Source organism: Oncorhynchus clarkii, chromosome 15 (assembly GCF_045791955.1).
Source record: "Oncorhynchus clarkii lewisi isolate Uvic-CL-2024 chromosome 15, UVic_Ocla_1.0, whole genome shotgun sequence".
Taxonomy (NCBI): domain Eukaryota; kingdom Metazoa; phylum Chordata; class Actinopteri; order Salmoniformes; family Salmonidae; genus Oncorhynchus; species Oncorhynchus clarkii.
In genome coordinates this window covers 14,684,393-14,706,929 of record NC_092161.1, presented here as the reverse complement: position 1 = coordinate 14,706,929, position 22,537 = coordinate 14,684,393, and the positions used below count along the sequence as shown (strand labels likewise).

The following is a 22,537-nucleotide window of genomic DNA, read 5'->3' as shown; positions in this document are numbered from 1 at the left end:
CACATGTTAACATTGCCAAAGCAAGTGAAGTAGATAATAAACAAAAGTGAAATATACAACAAAAATGAACAGTACACACACACACACATACTCTCTCTCTCTCTCTCTCTCTCTCTTTCTCAATTAAATTAAATTAAATGGCTTTATTGGCATGGGAAACATATGTTAACATATCTCTCTCACTCCATTTAACCGTTAAAGTGTAGGCCTACTACATCAGTGGAGATAAAATTGGGCAGGTCAGGGCGAAACATGAGAGGCTACCTATTGTGCCGATTGCAAAGCGGCAAGTCTCATGAATCAGTCATCAGCTCTGCTCACGAGCTCAACCCCACGTCCCAAACGCCAACCACGTCCACAACAAACAACATATCATATAAGCTGTGGAACACCCAAATACATTTTACAAGTTGTGAGTGAGTTCATATGATGTTGATGCAAGAAGATATTACAGTTCAGTTGGCTATTTTCTAAAATACATTGAAAAATTATTTCCAAAATATTTCCAAGTTAGGAATTTTAAATAGTGAGGATATTCACAATTCAATTGAGTAGGCTACCAAAGTCAATGAGTTGTATCGGCTCATGACCAAAAGTAACTGCAATGTTGTGCAGTGGATTAGCCTATAGGCTATAGGCCTAAGAAATGACACAACTTAATTTCATATGTGCATGCTACATTGGCCTAAGGTTAGCCTACTATTTGTGCAACATTAGTTATTACCATGCCTATGTGATATATTAGACCTATGTTTGTTATATGCCTATATGAGTTTTCTTCCTATATATTTGACACTGACCCCTTTCAGCAGTGCACGTCACTCTAAAAGGAAGCCTACAAATTACCGCCGTAGTTTCCATTAGTAAATCCGTTATAGAGGCACTACATTTTAATAGGAAGCAGCGCAGAGGTAATTTTATCTCGCCAATGCATGGGCCGGCCCTCTTCTCTTTGAGCACGAAGAGAGCACATGTACGGGCAGACTTAGACTTTAATCAAGTGCAAGTTGTAAAAATAATTTGCTATTTCAGTGTTTCAGTAGCCTCCAACCCTCCGACAGCTGCCCCCCCCTCGCCTCCCTTTGTTCTCGCCAACTCTAATAGGTTTTCCCCTGCCACACACAATTCCCTGTTTTTCCTTTTTTCTTTCCCCCTCTTCCCCTTTTTATCCTTGTTTTTTGCGGTGCCTTGTGGACTGGAGCATTTGAGCAATTTGAAATTAAAGCCAACAATAGGGAGCCCCTCCCGGGGACATCTCGCTCTCCATATTACACGGAGGACGCTCGTGTGCTCTCGCGCATTATTGGCAAGTCATTACGTTTCTCTGGAAACCAAACTGGGAGGGAACGGGAGACTTCTGAGGGCTCGCAGACAGTGACGCAAGCGGCTGGCAGATGCGCTTGCAGACTAAACCCATGCATGTTGCAGAGTGCAGCTTCTCTGAATGATTCAACCAAGATCATGTCATTACAAGGTTTTAAAACAAAAGTGAAATGCAGTTTTATTTAGATGCGTGCTTTTGCATTTCACGTTTCCATTTATTGTGTAAAGCGGAAGCAATTTATTGAGTTCATTATTATAAGTAAAAATTGCAAAAACAAATCTTAATTTGATAGGCCCAGATGTGTTCTTTAAAAATAACAGTTAATAGGTTATTTCGGATTTATTTTAGCTCATAATCTAACTGTTGAGTGTTTCACGAATTAAAGACAACACAAGTGTCATAGGCATAGGCGTTAGGAAAGAGAAATAAAAACCAAGTAAATAAATAAGTAAAATAAACATACACAATTCAGTATAGATTATTTCAGCTCCATTCATGGTGTTTGTAGCTAGTCTTATATAGCCTTCCAAGTTTTTCTATAACTGAAAATTCATGCAGCAATGTTTGAGAGTAATACTCGTTTGAAAGCCAGAGTAATTCCACACACATTTCTCTCTCACATGGCCTATTCCTTGTTCCATTTTGCAACACACACACACACACACACACACACACACACACACACACACACACACACACACACACACACACACACACACACACACACACACACACAGAAGGAAAATGAGAGTGAAAATACATTGGCGGCCAATGACAGTGGCACAAACAGACAAGTCTGCACACTGTCAGATGTGCATAGGCTACTATAGAGTGGGGAACCATGACATTTTCATATGCAAATAGCATTTATTTCCATAGTTACAATGTCCTAATGCGCAATAAATTACATTATACTCTTTGAGAGCAAAATTATGTCTAGGTTTTCTAAATATGACTTTAAATAGACCTTGGCTACATCTAAAGGCTATTTACAAAGTCTCAGATGACAACAACAGCCTGCATAAACAATGGAGTAATATTCATTCATGTTTTTTGCTATAATAACTTAATTCATATTTGTAAATACCTCATGTTGATGTATACAATGTTGCCAATAGTCAATCGTTATTTGTAACAACCACGCATTGTACTGTTACAAAGTTTCCAAGCAGTTTCCTTCACAACACTTTGGTTTTAAAAGGCCATGTGGAACCAAAATGGCGCCGTGCACATTGGCAACAGTCTCTGAGCAAATCATATCCATCCGTTCTGACTTGTCACGCGCCGTGCTTGCTGACGTACTTCCACTTCATCTTGCTCGCGATGTGTGTAGCCTTCTTTAAGTGGAAAAAATACGGTGTCAAAACGGAATGTAAACACGACTAAAACATGATCTTTCGACAAAGTGGGACCTAAAGCGCTGTCACACTGGGTAGATGAGGATATTCTGCAAAGGTTTCGGCGCATCTTTGTTGTCTTCGTATGTCCACTTTCTCCGTAAATGGTCTCCGGCGAGCTGTGCCTGGCAGCGGACAACGACTTCTTGGCGAATAATATGAAGGAGATGATTGGAGGTTGCTGCGTGTGCTCAGACGAGAGAGGCTGGGCAGAAAACCCTCTAGTATACTGTGACGGTCACGGCTGCAATGTTGCAGTCCATCAAGGTAAACACCGGATAAAATCCAAAACATTAAACATGGAATTTGCTTGACGAACATCCGATAACTAGCTCAGGCTAGGTAGCGCGGTTGATGGTCTGCCAGGACGCTAGCTAGTAACGTTAGCTAGCTAAGCTAACTCATTTTGCTAACTACAATAGCTAATAGGCAAGGTTATAGCTAGTTACTGTAACATAGCTAGCTAGTTATATCCAATCGACTGTTTGCGCGTTTGTCCTGACCTACCTAGCCAGTTAGCCTTCCTATCTAGTAGGTATGAAGTTGGCTAAGGTAACTAACTAGCTAACTAACGTTAACTAGCTAGATGGATAGTATTTGTATAGCTAGCAGCTTGTAACAGGCTAATGTGATGCTCCATTAACCGTTATGGATATGTACTGTTCGATACATGTTTGGTCAAATCGAGAACGAAGATAGTACAGTATTGCCAAGTTCAGGTTGGTCGAAAATTCTGCTACGCCAAACCGTAACGTTACCTACCCTGTAAGGCTAATGGGCCATCACATGAACGTTAGCCCGTTACAATCTGCCAGGAAGGATTTTTGTAGTTGTCAACATTGGCTGTGTAGCCTGGCTATACAATTCGTTGAAATGGCATTGCATAGCTCAAACTAGCTAGCTAACCTTAACGTGTTACTTAATTTGTCTTACCACACTAGCTAATGTTTTTATCCGTTATTATATCCTGCAAGCAAATCACATTATTTTCCCAATATATTGCTAGATACGTTCTGTAAACCAAGCGGTGAAGTAGTTAGCTTGCTATATATAGTATGTTGTCAAAATATTGTTAGCTAGCTACTGAGTTTGACAGAATGAACCTGTGTACCAAGTTTGTCTGCAACACACTGACCCAAACAACAATGTCAATTCTGTTGACAAAGTCACAATCAGAACTATGTATCCAGTCGACACAGTCAATATTGGTGATTTTGGCTTTGTGAGACAGAAAAACTGCCCAGTAATTGTATTTTTATTGTTGATCGTTGTCATGTGATTGAATATATGTCTTCATACACGTATTTAGATCTGATTGGGAGCCCCATTAGCTAGCAACAGCTAGTCAGTCTTCCTGGGGTCCGACACATAACGAAAAAGACACTACAGACAAAATTACATTTATTTGTATTTTTCCTTTATTTAACTAGGCAAGTCAGTTAAGAACAAGTTCTTATTTTCAATGACGGTCTAGGAACAGTGGTTTAAAAGCCTTGTTCAAATGCATTATGACAGATTTTTACCTTGTCAGCTCGGGGATTCGATTTTTCAACCTTTCGGTTACTAGTCCAATGCTCTAACTACTAGGCTAACCTGCCGCCCCAAAACATACATAAACTAAACACACCTATTTGTACATGTTATTAAACACAGCCTATATGGTTTACGTGTGAATTAATCAATAGCTAATCAACACACTGACGCCGTTGTAACAATCACTGACCCCTCTGTCCCCAACAATAGACAGCATAACAATACCGTTTTTTATCGTCAGTGGATTATCTCTGTTCATTAAAGTGGATTACGTGAGTCAGTCAGATGTGAGATAATCTGAGAGGACAGCAGAGGTATCTGGAGTGCAGCATGTTTAGACTCGCACACTCAGTAGTGACCATGATTTAGTGCATATAGGGGAAATACTCCCATGAGCTTGGTGTATAGGCTACACCTGGGTTATGTTCAGTAGGGCACCGGGCTGGTACATTGGCAGTCTGTGGCAAAATGTTTAGAAACAGAAAGCAAATCGTTTTTTTTATCAGACACGTTCATCTAGTACCATGCCATTAAAAAATATATGTGTTTCCTGCCTATAACATGTCTTTATTAAAAACGTCCATGTTATGTCAAGTGATTTACCGTTGTAGCACGGCCTCCCAGGACACAATTCATCAATGTCCACCTCTGGACGTGTCATCCAGATCTGGCACCATTTGCACTATTCCCTGTATTGATCTTGAAATAATTTATCCAGATAAACCATGAAGATATGTAAAATAACGATCACCCATTGAGTTATAAAAGAGAAGTAAGAATATATATTTTTATTTAGTTGTATAAACCATGTCTTGGGCTGTGAGTTTTTGGTTCTATAACAAACTAACCTTGTTTAGTCATGTTACCTGGCTGGCTAGCTAGCTAACAACATGGTACCTTGGCTATGCAATGGGAAAACTGAAATGGGATAGATAGCCAATTCAAAGAGATGCTCCAAAGTTTGGATGGATAGGGGAGGGTTTCGCCGGTCGGGTTGTCCTTGTCCTGTCGCACTCTAGCGACTCCTGTGGCGGGCCAGGCGCAATGCACGCTGACACGGTCGTCAAGTATACAGTGTTTCCTCCGACACATTAGTGCGGCTGGCTTCTGGGTTAAGCGAGAAGTGTAAAGAAGCAGCGTAGCCTGGCGGGGTTGTGTTTGAGGACGCATGGCTCTCGACCGTCGCCTCTCCCGTCCGTACGGGAGTTGCAGAGATGGGACAAGACTACCTACCAATTAGATATCATGAAAAAGGGGTATAAAAAGGGGTATCAATACGCTCAGTCACTACAAAGATGAGTTAGGCATATTTCCTAACTCAGTTGCCAGAAAGGAAGGAAACCGCTCATGTTTCAGCTTTCACCATAAAGCCAATGGTGACTTTAAAACAGTTGCATAGTTTAATGGCTGTAATATGAGAGAACATGAGGATGGATCAACAACATTGTAGTTACTCCACAATACTAACCTAAATGACAGATTGAGAAAAAGGAAGCCTATACAGATATTTTTTTATTTATTCCAAAACATGGATCCTGTTTGCAAAAAGGCAGTAAAGTAAAACTGCAAAAAAATGGTCAAAGAAATAACTTCATATCCTGAATACAAAGCGTTATGTTTGGGGCAAAGCCATCACAACACATCACTGAGTACCACTCTCTATATTTTCAAGCATGGTGGTGGCTGCATCATGTTATGGGTAAGCTTGTCATTGGCAAGGACTGGGGAGTTTTTTTAGGATTAAAAAAAAAAGAATCTAGAGCTAAGCACAGGCAAAATCCTAGAGGAAATCCTGGAAATCCAGACACTGAGAGAGACATTTACCTTTCAGCAGGACAATAACCTAAAACATAAGGCCAGATAATATACGCTGGAGTTGCTTACCAAGACGACGTTGAATGTTCAGAGTGGCCTAGTTACAGTTTTGACTTAAATTGGCTTGAATATCTATGGCAAGACTTGAAAATGGCTGTCTAGCAATGATCAACAATCAACTTGACAGAGCTTAAGGACATTTCGGGAAGAATAATGTACAAATAGTATACAATCCAGGTTGGCCAGATGTTCATAGTTAATTGCTGCCAAAGGTGATTCAAACATGTATTGACTCAGCGGTGTGAATACTTACGTAAATGAGATATTTATGTATTTAATTTTCAATAAATTAGCAAAATGTTCTAATGTTTTAACTTTTTAATTATGGGGTATTGTATGTAGATGGGTGAGAAATAACATAAATTGAATCCATTTTTAATTCAGGCCGTAACACAGCAAGGTGGAATAATTCAAGGGGTATGAATACTTTCTGAGGGCACTGTATAGAAAATTAGACTAAACCCAGTGGTATCGTGGTGTTACTCTGTATCGCGGTGATACTCTGTATCGCGGTGATACTCTGTATCGCGGTGATACTCTGTATCGCGGTGTTACTCTGTATCGCGGTGTTACTCTGTATCGCGGTGATACTCTGTATCGCGGTGTTACTCTGTATCGCGGTGATACCGCTCGTTCTGGTGATACTTGGCCTGGTGTTATGCCATTAGCAGAATGTTGGTTATGCAGAGTGCTGCTATGGCATCGTGGTATTAACCCAGTGTTGTCCTCTCTGCAGAGTGCTGCTATGGCATCGTGGTATTAACCCAGTGTTGTCCTCTCTGCAGCGTGCTGCTATGACATCGTGGTATTAACCCAGTGTTGTCCTCTCTGCAGCGTGCTGCTATGACATCGTGGTATTAACCCAGTGTTATCCTCTCTGCAGAGTGCTGCTATGACATCGTGGTATTAACCCAGTGTTGTCCTCTCTGCAGAGTGCTGCTATGGCATCGTGGTGTGTGGTATTAACCCAGTGTTGTCCTCTCTGCAGCGTGCTGCTATGACATCGTGGTATTAACCCAGTGTTGTCCTCTCTGCAGAGTGCTGCTATGGCATCGTGGTATTAACCCAGTGTTGTCCTCTCTGCAGAGTGCTGCTATGGCATCGTGGTGTGTGGTATTAACCCAGTGTTGTCCTCTCTGCAGAGTGCTGCTATGACATCGTGGTATTAACCCAGTGTTGTCCTCTCTGCAGAGTGCTGCTATGGCATCGTGGTGTGTGGTATTAACCCAGTGTTGTCCTCTCTGCAGAGTGCTGCTATGGCATCGTGGTATTAACCCAGTTTTGTCCTCTCTGCAGAGTGCTGCTATGGCATCGTGGTGTGTGGTATTAACCCAGTGTTGCCCTCTCTGCAGTGTGCTGCTATGGCATCGTGGTATTAACCCAGTGTTATCCTCTCTGCAGCGTGCTGCTATGGCATCGTGGTATTAACCCAGTGTTATCCTCTCTGCAGCGTGCTGCTATGGCATCGTGGTATTAACCCAGTACTGTCCTCTCTGCAGAGTGCTGATATGGCATTGTGGTGTGTGGTATTAACCCAGTGTTGTCCTCTCTGCAGAGTGCTGCTATGGCATCGTGGTATTAACCCAGTGTTGTCCTCTCTGCAGCGTGCTGCTATGGCATCGTGGTATTAACCCAGTGTTGTCCTCTCTGCAGAGTGTTGCTATGGCATCGTGGTATTAACCCAGTGTTGTCCTCTCTGCAGAGTGCTGCTATGGCATCGTGGTGTTAACCCAGTGTTATCCTCTCTGCAGCGTGCTGCTATGGCATCGTGGTGTGTGGTATTAACCCAGTGTTGTCCTCTCTGCAGACTGCTGCTATGGCATCGTGGTGTGTGGTATTAACCCAGTGTTGTCCTCTCTGCAGACTGCTGCTATGGCATTGTGGTGTGTGGTATTAACCCAGTGTTGTCCTCTCTGCAGCGTGCTGCTATGGCATCGGGGTGTGTGGTATTAACCCAGTGTTGTCCTCTCTGCAGACTGCTGCTATGGCATCGTGGTGTGTGGTATTAACCCAGTGTTGTCCTCTCTGCAGAGTGCTGCTATGGCATCGTGGTATTAACCCAGTGTTATCCTCTCTGCAGCGTGCTGCTATGGCATCGTGGTATTAACCCAGTGTTATCCTCTCTGCAGCGTGCTGCTATGGCATCGTGGTATTAACCCAGTGTTGTCCTCTCTGCAGCGTGCTGCTATGGCATCGTGGTATTAACCCAGTGTTGTCCTCTCTGCAGCGTGCTGCTATGGCGTCGTGGTGTGTGGTATTAACCCAGTGTTGTCCTCTCTGCAGCGTGCTATGGCATCGTGCAGGTGCCCACTGGACCCTGGTTCTGCAGGAAGTGTGAATCTCAGGAGAGAGCAGCCAGAGTGGTGAGTCTGACCAATAGAGTATCAACACCGTATTCTCAGCAATGTGTTTTATACTACAGTTTCCGCTAATATTTAGCCGGTACTTTATAGGAAATTGTGTTATTACTATCTGCTACTTACTTCAAAGAATTTAACACAATTGGCAACTACCTGGTAGCAAACAGTACCGTATAGTGCTTATATTAAAGGATCCAAAACAAGTAGTAAATTGGATATTACAGTGTAAAATGTTACATTGTGGCAAGATCTGACAGAGCCAGCCAGCCATGGCAGCATCAGACATGCTTAAGAAGCCCAAAGTATATTTCTCATAGGGAAAACAACAGCATCCCTGCCTGTACCTTCCTCAGCCTGGCTGTAGAAACAGTTAAACAGTGCGGTCATACTCGCTTGTGATATTGTGTGGACAAAAATTGTCGGGAAGAGGATTTTCTTTATTTTTTCTTCTGAGGGATGGTAGGTATCCTGTGGGCGTAGCTGGTGTGAAATGGGCAGGACTGGAGGGATACACACACACACACACACAACACACTCGCTCTATCATGCATGGGAAAGGGAAAACGTCTTGGGCAGCAGATAGTGGGTTTGTGTTTTAGGAGAGGTTGGGGTGAACTAGGCTCTCCCTTCCTCATAGTAGTAACCACACAGTATGACAGAGCTGGATGTGGGAGCTATGGCATCGAAGCCCACTTACACCTATTTGATAGTGTTGGATCAGTGATTACTGAAAATACTGAGTGTGTAAGAGTGTGTATGAGAGAATGGGAGTATCTATGCGTGTGTGTGTATCTATAGTATGTAGAGCCTTCAGAAGGTATTCACGCCCCTTGACATTTTTCAGATTTTGTTGTGTTAGTCTGAATTTAAAATATATGAAATGTATATTGTTTGTCACTGGCCTACACACACAATACTCCATAATGTCAAAGTGGAATTATATATATATATTTTTTAAATTTGTACAAATTAATAAAAAGCTGAAATGTCTTGAGTCAATAAGTATTAAAAAGTCCTTAATTAACAAGTCCCATAATAAGTTGCATGGACTCACTCTGTGTGCAATAAGTGTTTAGCATGATTTTTGAATGACTGCCTCATCTCTGTACCCCACAGGTAGGCCAATGGGGACTTTAATGGCTGTGATATGAGAACTGAGGATGGATCCACAACATTGTAGTTACTCCACAGTACTAACCTAATTGACAGAGTGAAAAGAAGGAAACCTGTACAGAATACAAATATTCCAAAATACTGTTTGCATCCATGCAGTAATTAGATTTATTAAGAACGACATTAGCCGATGCCAATGGCGACAGTTCGTCTTACTGGCGTATGACACATAACGAAAAACACATTGCAGGTTCGATACTTTACACTTTATATACTACATGTTTTTTGTTTGCGTGTGTGTGAGCGTGTGTGTGTGTGTGAGCGAACGCATATCTGCATCGATCAGTTACACATACCTGACGATACATACTCACAACGAAGTAGGTCACATGGGGGAGAGGCGTTGTGCCGAAAGGTGTTGGGGCTCCCGAGTGGCACAGCAGTCAAAGGCACTGCATCGCAGTGCTAGAGGCGTCACTACAGACCCTGGTTCGATTCCAGGCTGTATCACAACCGGCCATGATTGGGAGTCCCGAAGGGCGACACATAATTGACTTGGCGTCATTAGTGTTTGGTCGGGGTAGGCCGTCATTGTCAATAAGAATTTGTTCTTAACTGACTTGCCTAGTTAAATAAAGGTTTAATAAAAAATAACATGTTTGAAACCATGTTTACTTGCACTATATAAGATGGAAGGGAGTTCCATGCACTCATGTCTCTGTATAATGATGTATGTTTACTTGAATTTGTTCTGGACCTGCGCACTGTGAAAACACCCCTGGTGGCATATCTGGTGGGGTGTGTGTCTGTGTGTCTTTACAACCATTGAATATATCTTTTGACCCTGACAGTTTACAGTCTATGGTAACATCAAGTCATTTAGTCTCCTCAACTTGTTCAACAGCCACACCATTCATTACCAGATTCAGCTGAGGTGGAATGATCTGTACCAAATACAATGCTCTTAGTTTTAGAGATGTTCAGGACCAGTTTATTACTAGCCACAACATTGCAAAACTGACTGCAACTCTTTAAGGGTTTCTGTGACTTCATTAGCAGTGGTTTCTGATGCGTACATGGTTGAATCATCAGCATACATGGACACACATGCTTTGTTTAATGCTAGTGGCAGGTCATTGGTAAAAAAAAATCAAAAAATTCCTGAGTGGCCGAGTTACAGTTTTGACTGTACAAAAATATAAACGCAACATGCAACAATTTCAAAGATTTTACTGAGTTACAGTTCATATATGGAAATCAGTCAACTGAAATAAATTCATTAGGCCCTAATCTATGGATTTCACATGACTGGGAATACAGATATGCATCTGTTGGTCACAGATACTGACCAGCATTTGCCTCATGCAGCGCGACACATCTCCTTGACATAGAGTTGATCAGGCTGTTGATTGTGGCCTGTGGAATGTCCCACTCCTCATCAATGTCTGTGCAAAGTTGCTGAATATTGGCAGAAACTGGAACATACTGTTTTACGCGTCGATCCAGAGCATCCCAAACATGCTCAATAGGGGACATGTCTCGTGAGTAGGCAGGTCATGGACATTTTCAGTTTACAGGAATTGTGTACAGATTCTTGCGTCATGGGGCTGTGCATTATCATGCTGAAATACGAGGCTCTCAGGATCACAATGGCCCTCAGGATCTTGTCACGGTTTGTCTCTGCATTCAAATTGACATCAATGAAATGCAGTTGTGTTCGTTATCCGTAGCTTATGCCTGCCCGTACCATAACCCCACAGCCACCATGGGGCACTCATCAGCAAATCGCTCTCCCACACGACACCATACACGCTGTCTGCCATCTGCCCAGTACAGTTGAAACCGGGATTCATCCGTGAAGTGCACACTTCTCCAGCATGCCAGTGGCCATCGAAGGTGAGCATTTTCCCACTGAAGTCAGTTAAGACTACGAACTGCAGTCCAGTCAAGACCCCGGCGAGGACAGCACGCACCCAGATGAGATTCCCTGAGACGGTTTCTGACAGGTTGTACAGGAATTCTTTGGTTGTGCAAACCCACAGTTTTGTCAGCTGTCTGGGTAGCTGGTCTCACGATACCGCAGGTGAAGAAGCTGGATGTGGAGGTCGTGGGCTGACGTGATTACACATGGTCTGCAGTTGTGAGGCCGGTTGGACGTACTGCAAAATTCTGTAAAACGACGTTGGAGGCTGCTTATGGTAGAGAAATTAACATTTAAATTCTCTGGCAACAGCTCTGGTGGACATTCCTGCAGTCAGCATGTCAATTGCACTCTTCCTCAAAACTTTAAACATCTGTGGCATTGGGTTGTGTGACAAAACTGCACATTATAGAGTGGCCTTTTATTGTCCCTAGCGCAAGGTGCACCTATGTAATGATCATGCCGTTTAATCAGTTTGTTGGTATGCCACACCTGTTAGGTGGATGGATTAAGTTGGTAAAGGAGAAATCCTCACTAACATGGATGTAAACAAAATTTGAGAAGCTTTTTGTGCATATGGTAAAATTCTGCAATCTTTTATTTTAGCTCATGAAACGTGTACTTGAACATCTATGGCAAGACCTGAAAATAGTTGTCTAGCAATGATCAACAACCAATTTGACAGAGCTTGAAGAATTTAGAAAATAATAATGGGCAAATGTTGTACAATCCAGTTGTGGAAAGGTCTTCGAGACTTACCCAGAAAGACTCACAGCTATAGTTGCTTCCAAAGGTGGTGATAACATGTACTGACTTCAATTTTTTTTTCTAAAAACATGTTTTCGCTTTGTGGGGTATTGTGTGTAGATGGGTGAGAATTTGTTTTATTTATTCCAATTAGAATTCAGCCTATAACACAACCAACACAACCAAATGTGGTATTTGTCAAGGGGTATGAATACTTTCTGAAGGCACTGTATATCTTTTTGTGTGTAATTGTATGGTAAAGAGTTTTGCTAAAGGACCATGTCTCCCTCCTGTCTCCTTTCTCTGCAGAGGTGTGAGCTGTGCCCCCACAAAGATGGTGCCCTCAAGAGGACAGATAACGGAGGTAAGAGTCATCTATCTAGGATAGGTGTGTTGTGTGTAACTGATTTTGGCTGGAGCAAAAAACCTGTCCTTGTCATTCACGAGAGTACTCCCATCGAGTATTGGCACGCACACACAGGGCTGTTGGCATCCCACAAGGTTCTGTGGTTAGCCCATGTTGATGTTTTTCTCATTAATGGGATGTGTTTGGCCTGCTTAATTAAGGTGCTGATTTATATGTTTTGCGATTCTATGTGTTGTGATTTGATACTGTGATTTTATTGTGATTCGATGTTCCAAACATATTGCTCGCTGCAGAGAGGCGAGAGAGCCATGAGAAAATTAGTTTTGATCAGTCATGGAAAACAAATTGGCTCCTTATTTAAAAAGAAAATGGACAACAACCTATAAAGAATACATACTGAAGTTTTGGTGTAGGTACAGCCAAATAGCATTATATTAGTTTATATTTTGTGATCTGTTAGAATCATAGAAATGGAATGAGTAGGCTATTCTAATTCTATTGTTGGTGTTTGGCATGACAATGAAATGAAAAAGCCAGTATTGTTGTGACAGGGTAGAAGCCAATGTGTTTGTCAGTGTTTCCCAGGGAACCTAATTACCCATGTGGTGAGAGTAGGCAACAACACCTCCACCACTCTCACCCTCAACACGGGAGAACATCAAGGGTGAGTGCTTAGTCTCCTCCTGTACTCACTGTTCATCCACAACTGCGTGGCCAAGCACGACTCCAACACCACCATCAAGTTTGCTGACGACACGACGGTGGTAGGCCTAATCACAGACGGCGATGAGACTGACCTCCTCCGTGGAGGCTGAGACATGGCAGTATAGTGCCATGACAACATCCTTCAACGTCAGTAAGACCACGGAGCTGATAGTGGACTACAGCAGAAAGAGGGGAGAGCACGCCCCCATCCACATCTATGGGGCAGTAGTGGAGTGGGTCCAGAGCTTCAAGTTCCTTGGTGTCCACATCACTAAGGACTTAACATGGTCCACACGCACCCGCATAGTCGTGAAGAGGACACGACAGTGCCTCTTCCCCCTCAGGAAGCTGAAAAGATTTGGCATGGGCTCTTCAATCCTCCAGAAGGTCCACAGCTGCACCATTGAGAGCATCTTGACTGGATGTACCACCGCTTGATATGGCAAATGTACCACCCTGGACCGCAGAGGGTGGTGCGGACAGCCCAGTACATCACTAGGGCTGAGCTCCCTGCCATCCAGGACCTCTATATAAGGCGTGTCAGAGGAAGCACAGAAGAATTGGCAAAGACTTCAGCCACCCAAACCATAGTCTGTTCACTGCTACCGTCCGTCAAATGGTACCGGAGCATTGGCTCTCTCCGAGATCACGTCTAGCCCCAAGCCATAAGACTGCTAAATAAGGAATTTAATGGTTACACAGACTATCTGCACTGACCCTATCTTGCACTGACTCAATGCACACTCACAAGACTAGATAAACACACTACACTGACACCCACACACATTCACATTCACATACACTACACTACATACGCACACACACGTACGCCTACCAACAACAAGCATACGACACAAGACACACACCTACACTTTAACATGCAAATGCTTCTGCTACTCTCTTCTTTGTTTCTCTAATCTATCCTGATGCTTAGCTACTTTACCATGCCTTCTTGTACATATCTACCTAAAATACTTTATATAGCTACAGTTGAAGTCAGAAGTTTGCATACACCTTAGCCAAATACATTTCAACTCATTTTTTCACAATTCCTGACATTTAATCCTAGTAAAAATTCCCTGTCTTAGGTCAGTTAGAATCACCACTTTATTTTAAGAATGTGAAATAGTAGAGAGAATTATTTCAGCTTTTATTTCTTTATTCACATTCCTAGTGGGTCAGAAGTTTACATACACTCAATTAGTATTTGGTAGCATTGCCTTTAAATGGTTTAACTTGGGTCAAGCGTTTCGGGTAGCCTTCCACAAGCTTCCCACTATAAGTTGGGTGAATTTTGGCCCATTCCTCCTGACAGAGCAGGTGTAACTAATTCAGGTTTGTAGTCCTCCTTGCTCGCACACGCTTTTTCAGTTCTGCCCACACATTTTCTATAGGATTGAGGTCAGGGCTCTGTGATGGCCACTTCAATACCTTGACGTTATTGTCCTTAAGCCATTTCGCCACAACTTTGGAAGTATGCTTGGGGTCATTGTCCATTTGGAAGACCCATTTGCGGTCCAGCTTTAACTTCCTGACCGATGTCTTGAGATGTTGCTTCAATATATCCACATAATTTTCCTACCTCATGACGCCATCTATTTTGTGAAGTGCACCAGTCCCTCCTGCAGCAAAGCACCCCCACAACATGATGCTGCCACCCCCGTGCTTCACGGTTGGGATGGTGTTCTTCAGCTTGCAACCATCCTCCTTTTTCCTCCAAACATAATGATGGTCATTATGACCAAACAGTTATATTTTTGTTTCATCAGACCAGAGGACATTTCTCCAAAAAGTATGATCTTTGTCCCCATGTGCAGTTGCAAACCATAGTCAGGCTTTTTTATGGTCGTTATGGAGCAGTGGTTTCTTCCTTGCTGAACGGCCTTTCAGGTTATTTCGATATAGGACTTGTTTTACTGTGGATATAGATACTTTTGTACCTGTTTCCTCCAGCATCTTCACAAGGTCCTTTGCTGTTGTTCTTGGACTGATTTGCACTTTTCGCACCAAAGTATGTTCATCTCTAGGAGACGGAAGGCGTCTCCTTCCTGAGCGGTATGTCGGCTGCGTGGTCTCATGGTGTTTATACTTGTGTACTATTGTTTGTACAGATGAACGTGGTACCTTCAGGCGTTTGGAATTGCTCCCAAGGATGAACCAGACTTGTGGAGGCCTAAATTTTTTTTCTGTGGTCTTGGCTGATTTCTTTGGATTTTCCCATGATGTGGGAAAAAGAGGCACTGAGTTTGAGGGTAGGCCTTGAAATACATCCACAGGTACACCTCCAATTGACTCAAATGATGTCAATTAGCCTATCAGAAGCTTCTAAAGCCATGACATTTTCTGGAATTTTCCAAGCTGTTTAAAGGCACAGTCAACTTTGTGTATGTAAACTTATGACCGAATGGAATTGTGATACAGTGAATTATAAGTGAAATAATCTGTTGGTAAACAATGTTGGAAAAATGACTTGTGTCATGCACAAAGTAGATGTCCTAACCGACTTGCCAAAACTATAGTTTGTTAACAAGAAATTTGTGAAGTGGTTGAAACACTTAGGTTGGAGTCATTAAAACTAGTTTATGTAAACTTCCGACTTCAACTGTATATACAGCTCCTTTCTTGTTCATTTTATTCATTTTGTGTTACTATTTTTCTTTTTATCGTTTTTTAACTCTATTGTTGGGAAGGGCTCGTAAGCAAGCATTTCACGGTTAAATCTACACCCGTTGTATCCTGCGCATGTGACAAATAACATTTGATTTATTTTGAAAAGAGATGTTATATTCAGATAAAGATTTTAGAATATTCTTCACCTATTTCTCTCTGATTCAGGACATGTCTTGGCACAAGTAACATATTGGCACCACCACTGGCAGCAGGATAGCCCTAGCTCCATAGTCTTTGCTATCTCAATGTACTTAGCTAGCTGGTTAGCAATTATCATTAGCGGCTAATGCTTATTTTAGGCACATGTGAAGCTTGATAACTAACCAACGGTTTGTGTAGATAAAGATACTAATAGTATAATACAGAACACAGGTGGATTGATGTGAAGAAGCAAAGTTGGAATAAGCAACATCCTTGTTTCTTGACTGCATGGGCTAGAGCTAACAGAAGCATGCATTGCAGACTCAGGTTGAGTGAGTGAATCTAACAGCCAGCTGTGCCTGATTGAGTGACGGGGCGTGGCAGGGTGTGTGTCGAAAGCAAGTAGCCGCATTTGAGAGAGAGGGAGACTGGAGAGAGATGACAGAGGAAACTATAGGGCTTCAAAAAATTGCAGCCTTTTGCGACATGGATATTGCACATGCCAACCTCGCAATTTCGATTAAATTTAGATTAATTGTGCAGCCCTACGTGTGTGTGTGTGTGTTTATGAGGGGGGCGGTCCAGGCTGGAGTTAACAGGGCTCTGAGGAGGTTCCTCTCTGGGTTCACCAGGAGTTCAGAGTGAATACTGTAAACGTGTGTGTGTGTGTGTGTGTGAGAGGCACAGCTGTAGGATTGTGACCTGGCCTGTGGGGAGACATCAAAACATCACACACCGTTTTACTGCTAACTCTTTTGTAGCTCTCTCTCGTGCGGTAGTAGTCCCAGGTGTTTTTTAGGTGAGGCTGCTGCCTGCAGTGCCAGAAGGTAAACAGGGATTAATCTGTTAGGTAAACGTCTGGCTTGGTTTCAAGTGGTAAACTTTACATGAGGTACAGCGCAGGGAGACAGAGAGCAATCTGTAACTGTTTTTGTGTGTCAAGGTTTCCGTTAACTGGTAATAGCTGTTTTTTTAAATGTTTGTTTTGTTGAGCCAATAAATTTAATTGGCACTGACCAATTGTCCGGGGAAAAAATCCCATTGCCACATAATGCTTTTTAGCCTATTCATTGTTGGGAATACCAGTTGATGTAAATACATTTGACCAGTCCTGCTTAACGGTCTATGGGTTAAGTTACTTCATTTTGGGGAATTAAATTGCCGCTTGTGTATATTCGTTATGTACAGTGCCTTCAGAAAGTATTCATACCTCTTGACTTATTCCACATTTTGTTAAAGCCTGAATTCAAAATGGATGAAATCTTTTTTTCCCTCACCCATTTACACACAATACCCCATAATTACAACGTGGAAACAAGTTTTTAGAAATGTTTTTAAGTTTATTGAAAATGAAATATGTAATTTACATAAATATTCCCTAAATATTCAATACTTTGTACAATCACCTTTGGCAGTTGCGAGTCTTTCTGGGTAAATCTCTGAGAGCTTTCCAGAACTGGATTGTGTAACATTTGCCCATTATTATTTTCAAAATTATTCGAGCTCTGTGAAATTGGTTCTTGATCATTGCTAGGCAACCATTTTCAGGTCTTACCATAGATTTTGAAGTAGATTTAAGTCAAAACTAACTCAGCCTCTCAGGAACATTCACGTCTTCTTGGTAAGCAACTCCAGTGTAGATTTGACCTTGTGTTTTAGGTTATTGTCCTGCTGGAAGGTGAATTCATCTCGGTGTCTGGTGGAAAGCCGACTGAACCAGGTATTCCTCTAGGATTTTGCCTATGCTTAGCTCCATTCTGTAATTTTTAAATTTTATATTCTGTATTTTTCCCCCTTTCTCTCCCCAATTTTGATCTTATCTCATCGCTGCAACTCCCGACAGACTCAGGAGAGGCAAAGGTCGAGTCATACGTCCTCCGAAACATGAACCGCCAAACTGCGTTTCTTCAGTAGCCAGCTGCACCAATAGGTCGGAGGAAACACCGTTCAACTGACGACCAAAGTCAGCCTGCAGGCGCCCGGCCAGCCGCAAGGAGTCGCTAGAGTGCGATGAGCCAAGTAATGCCTCCCCCCAGCCTAACCCTCCCCTAACCCGGACGACGCTGGGCCAATTGTGTGCCACCCTATGGGACTCCCGGTCACGTCCGGTTGTGACACAGCCTGGGATCACACCCGGGTCTGAAATGACTCCTCAAGCACCGCAATGCAGTGTCTTCGACCGCTGCGCCACTTGGGAGGCCCCTGTTTCTTATTTTATCTGAAAAACGCCCCAGTTCCTAACTATTACAAGCATACCCATAACAAGATGCAGCCAACACTATGTTTGAAAATATGGAGAGTGGTACTCAGTAATGTGTTCTATTGGATTTGACCCAAACGTTGTGTTCAGGACCAAAAGTGAATTGCTTTGCCACATTTTTTTGCAGCATTACTTAAGTGCCTGGTTGCAAACAGGATGCATGTTTTGGAATATTTTTATTCTGTATAGTCTTCCTTTTGTCTCTCTCAATTAGGTTAGTATTGTGGAGTGATTACAGTGTTGTTGATCCATCTTCATTTTTTCCCCTACTACAGCCATTAAACTCAAACTGTTTTAAAGTCACCATTGGCCTCATGGTGAAACCCCTCAGGGTTTCATATGAAGGACGTCTGTATCTTTATAGTGACTGGGTGTATTGATACACCATCCAAAGTGTAATTAATAACTTCACCATGCTCAAAGGGATATTCAATGTCTGCTTCTTTTTTTCCCACCCATCTACCAATAGGAGCCCTTATTTTGGTCTTTGTGGTTGAATCTGTGTTTGAAATTCACTGCTCGACCGAGGGACCTTAAAGGTATTTCTTATCTGTAAGGTCCCTTTTTTGCACACAGTGAGTCCATGCAATTTATTATGTGACTTGTTAAGCAAATGTTTACTCCTGAACTTATGTAGGCTTTCCATAATAAATGCATTGAATACTCAAGACATTTCAGCTTTTCATTTTTAATTCCTTTCACAGCATGGCCTATTGAATGTAGGCCAGTTACAAACACATCGCAATTTAATCACACGCTCACAGCATACAGATACAGAGCCCTTATCAGACAGAGCTTTTATAAGTCCAATCATTACGCAACATTTCTAAATGCAATCATGTGTAAAAAAAAAAAACAATGCTTGGGCCACGATTTAAAAAGAGCTTCTGTTCATATTTCTCAACTGGTAATTGAAACGCACTTCCAATTCGCCATTCAAATGCATTGGCAACGGAAGGCAGGCTTCATCAGCGCGTCACACACCACTTTGCAATGAGCTGGAGGCCGTATGCATTTTGAAAACATAAAGCTACTTTGTTTGAAACCTGAATGTTTTACTACATATATTGAAGCATGTTTTACCTTGCTTCAAAGTAGCCTGGGCAAAGTAGCCTGGGCAACATCCATGTTGGCAATATGTTTTACCTTGCTTCAAAGTAGCCTGGGCAACATCCGTGGAGGCAATATGTTTTACCTTGCTTCAAAGTAGCCTGGGCAACATCCATGGAGGCAATATGTTTTAAAATAAAGACTTCCATATGCCATTGAAACCAGTAGCCTGTTTCTCTCATTTTCTATTGGTTGTCAACTTTCTTTCTTTTTCCAGTTGCCAAATACACATTCGCGCATAACCGACAGCCTTTTGTGCAATGCTGCTCTAATATTGTTGAGGAATAATATTTTATAAACATTTTAAGCAAAATGTTCTTGTGTTTAAATGTTTTTTTTAATGTAGCTTAGTCCTGAACTGGTTGTATAAATTTGATTTGAATTTAGGATCTATCACCCCAGGTAAAATATTATAGGTAAATAGGTAAAATGTTATAGGTAAATAGGTAAAATGTTATAGGTAAAATGTTCTACCTTGTGGGATAGTAGATTGACATAGGCTCATAGGTGGCGTGTCCATAAGGCTAGGGGAAGCGAAGCTTTCCCTAAGTCAATTGAATTAAATTGCCCAAATTATTTAGCCTAATTAGCCTACTCCTGTTAATACAGAAATAAATCAAATAATGCAAAATAGGCTCCTAAAGCATGATTTGGCCACAGAGGATCATTAGCTTCCCCTAGCCTACAAAATAAAAATGTGTGGATTGTTTTAAATTGTGTTGCCTACAGTCGGATGGAAAAGGCAAAAACTAAATAGATTAGTGATGCACCGATATCCAATCATTTTCTTACCGAAAAAAAAAAAAGATACTGATATTTTCCTTGACGAAAAAAAAGATACAGATTATTTTACATTTTAGCGGCCTTTTAAGCATTCTAGTACAGTTAAATAGTGAACACACACACAGACACAGTGGTCTAAGGCACTGCATCTCAGTGCAAGTCCCTGGTTCGGATCCAGCCACATCTGGCCGTGATTGGGAGTCCCATAGGACGGCACACAATTGGCCCAGCATTGTCCGGGTTTGGCCGGGGTAGGCTATCATTGTTAAGAAATGTTTATTTTATTTACAAACTTGCCTAGTTAAATAAAGGTTACACAGACATCACACTGACCCCCAACACGTTTTTGTTTTTTCTCTCCACATTACCAGTAAAACATAATAATTTACGTATGTCCCCATTACCAGTAAAACATAATAATTTACGTATGTCCCCATTACCAGTAAAACATAATAATTTACGTATGTCCCCATTACCAGTAAAACATAATAATTTACGTATGTCCCCATTAACAGTAAAACATCATCATTTACGTATGTCCCCATTACCAGTAAAACATCATCATTTACGTATGTCCCCATTACCAGTAAAACATCATCATTTACGTATGTCCCCATTACCAGTAAAACATCATCATTTACATATGTCCCCATTACCAGTAAAACATCATCATTTACATATGTCCCCATTACCAGTAAAACATCATCATTTACGTATGTCCCCATTACCAGTAAAACATCATCATTTACGTATGTCCCCATTACCAGTAAAACATCATCATTTACGTATGTCCCCATACCAGTAAAACATCATCAAAATTGTCTTTCATTGTCTTACTTGCTGTGTTGTTTTGTTCATTTCTTCAGTAGTTCCATTCTCAACCAGGATTTCTATGGAACGCCGTTTGGGTCTTTGTGTGCCAATAAAGATACACGTCAAATAACCTTGTTGACCAACCAGGGTGTGAATATGACTGCACGTCCGTCACATAATAATTTAATGCATTCATACATTTTTCACGTTATTACACATTGATTACACTACCACTCAATGTGTAACTCCGGTAGGGCAACATCTGAAACATAGCACACTTGGTAGTGTGTACCGATGCTCGACCAGTCGGCGAAAGCCAACATCGCCCACGACAGAGAACGGTGGATTGTCAAGGGCGATGTCACCATTGGCTTTAATGGATTTTTGCCTTTGAGTTGTCTCGCTGAAATGTTCTTACTCTTTCAAATGACTGCTCGACTTGTTGACTGCTCGACTTGTTGACTGCTCGACTTGTTGACTGCTCGATCCACACAGCAGACATTGTGGGCTAGGTTAGGAATGCTGTGTTAAAGTGTAGCGCAAAACTTTACGTGGCGTTATTACATCATGTACCTTCGTTATTATAGGTTGCTGGATCGAATCCCCGAGCTGACAAGGTAAAACTGAACAAGGCAGTTAACCCACTGTTCCCAGGCCGTCATTGTAAATAAAGATTTGTTCTTAACTGACTTGCCCAATTAAATAAAGGTTTAAAAAAACATATAGGTATGCACGGTAGCTTTGACATCAGTTTTTAACTAGACATCGGGCCGATACCGATATGTTCACCGATTTTATATCGTTCATCCCTAAAATAGATGATTGTTGAGTTGCAGCTGTCAGTGAGAAGTCAAAATGCAACCGGTGCGCCTCTCGGGAGGCCTCCTCCAGTTTAGATGGACATCATATTCTGTTTGTGTCTCCCCTTCTCAGGCCTATTACATGGACAACGTTGTTTTTATTGATTTTTTGTCCGTGTCAGCAGAGTAGGCTACCCTGCCATTTGTTGTTAAAAAAGATTCTGCTCATGTCTTCGGTCATATACAGTGCATTCGGGAAGTACTCAGAACCCTTGACTTTTTCTACATTTTGTTACGTTACAGCCTTATTCTAAAATGGATTATTTCATTTTTTCCTTTCTCATCAATCTACACCAGGTATTACCCCCAATGGTACGAGCAATGCCGTCGTGGGTACGCCAAATAAAAATGTGATTCATATTAAAATATATATATATATTATTTGTAACATTTTTTTTTCCTTCACATTTTCAAACAGTCCATTTATATTTACCAACGGGGGCTATACTTTTGGGTGAGTTTGTTTTCTCGCCTGAGTAGCCTCGTTTCGATGCCAAAAATAAAATCAAACCAAGTATTGAGCGATATAACAACACATTGTCAAATGCAGGTAGGCTA

At 41.8% G+C, this 22,537-nt stretch overlaps 1 protein-coding gene across 4 annotated transcripts in view; it reads left to right on the top strand.

The window, feature by feature from the left end:
* Positions 1-2,627: 2,627 nt before the first annotated feature.
* Positions 2,628-22,537, top strand: part of LOC139366928 (protein AF-10-like) — a 71,138-nt gene continuing 51,228 nt past the window's right edge. For 3 of the 4 annotated variants that reach the window (XR_011626820.1, XM_071104685.1, XM_071104683.1), the window contains exons 1-3: positions 2,628-2,988; positions 8,413-8,492; positions 12,580-12,634. Coding sequence is in view for 3 of the 4 variants with exons in the window: in XM_071104685.1 (XP_070960786.1) it covers positions 2,826-2,988; positions 8,413-8,492; positions 12,580-12,634 (298 nt within the window). In the remaining variant the exon portion in view is untranslated. The remainder of the gene's footprint in view (positions 2,989-8,412; positions 8,493-12,579; positions 12,635-22,537) is intronic. The other variant, XM_071104686.1, reaches the window with a different exon arrangement.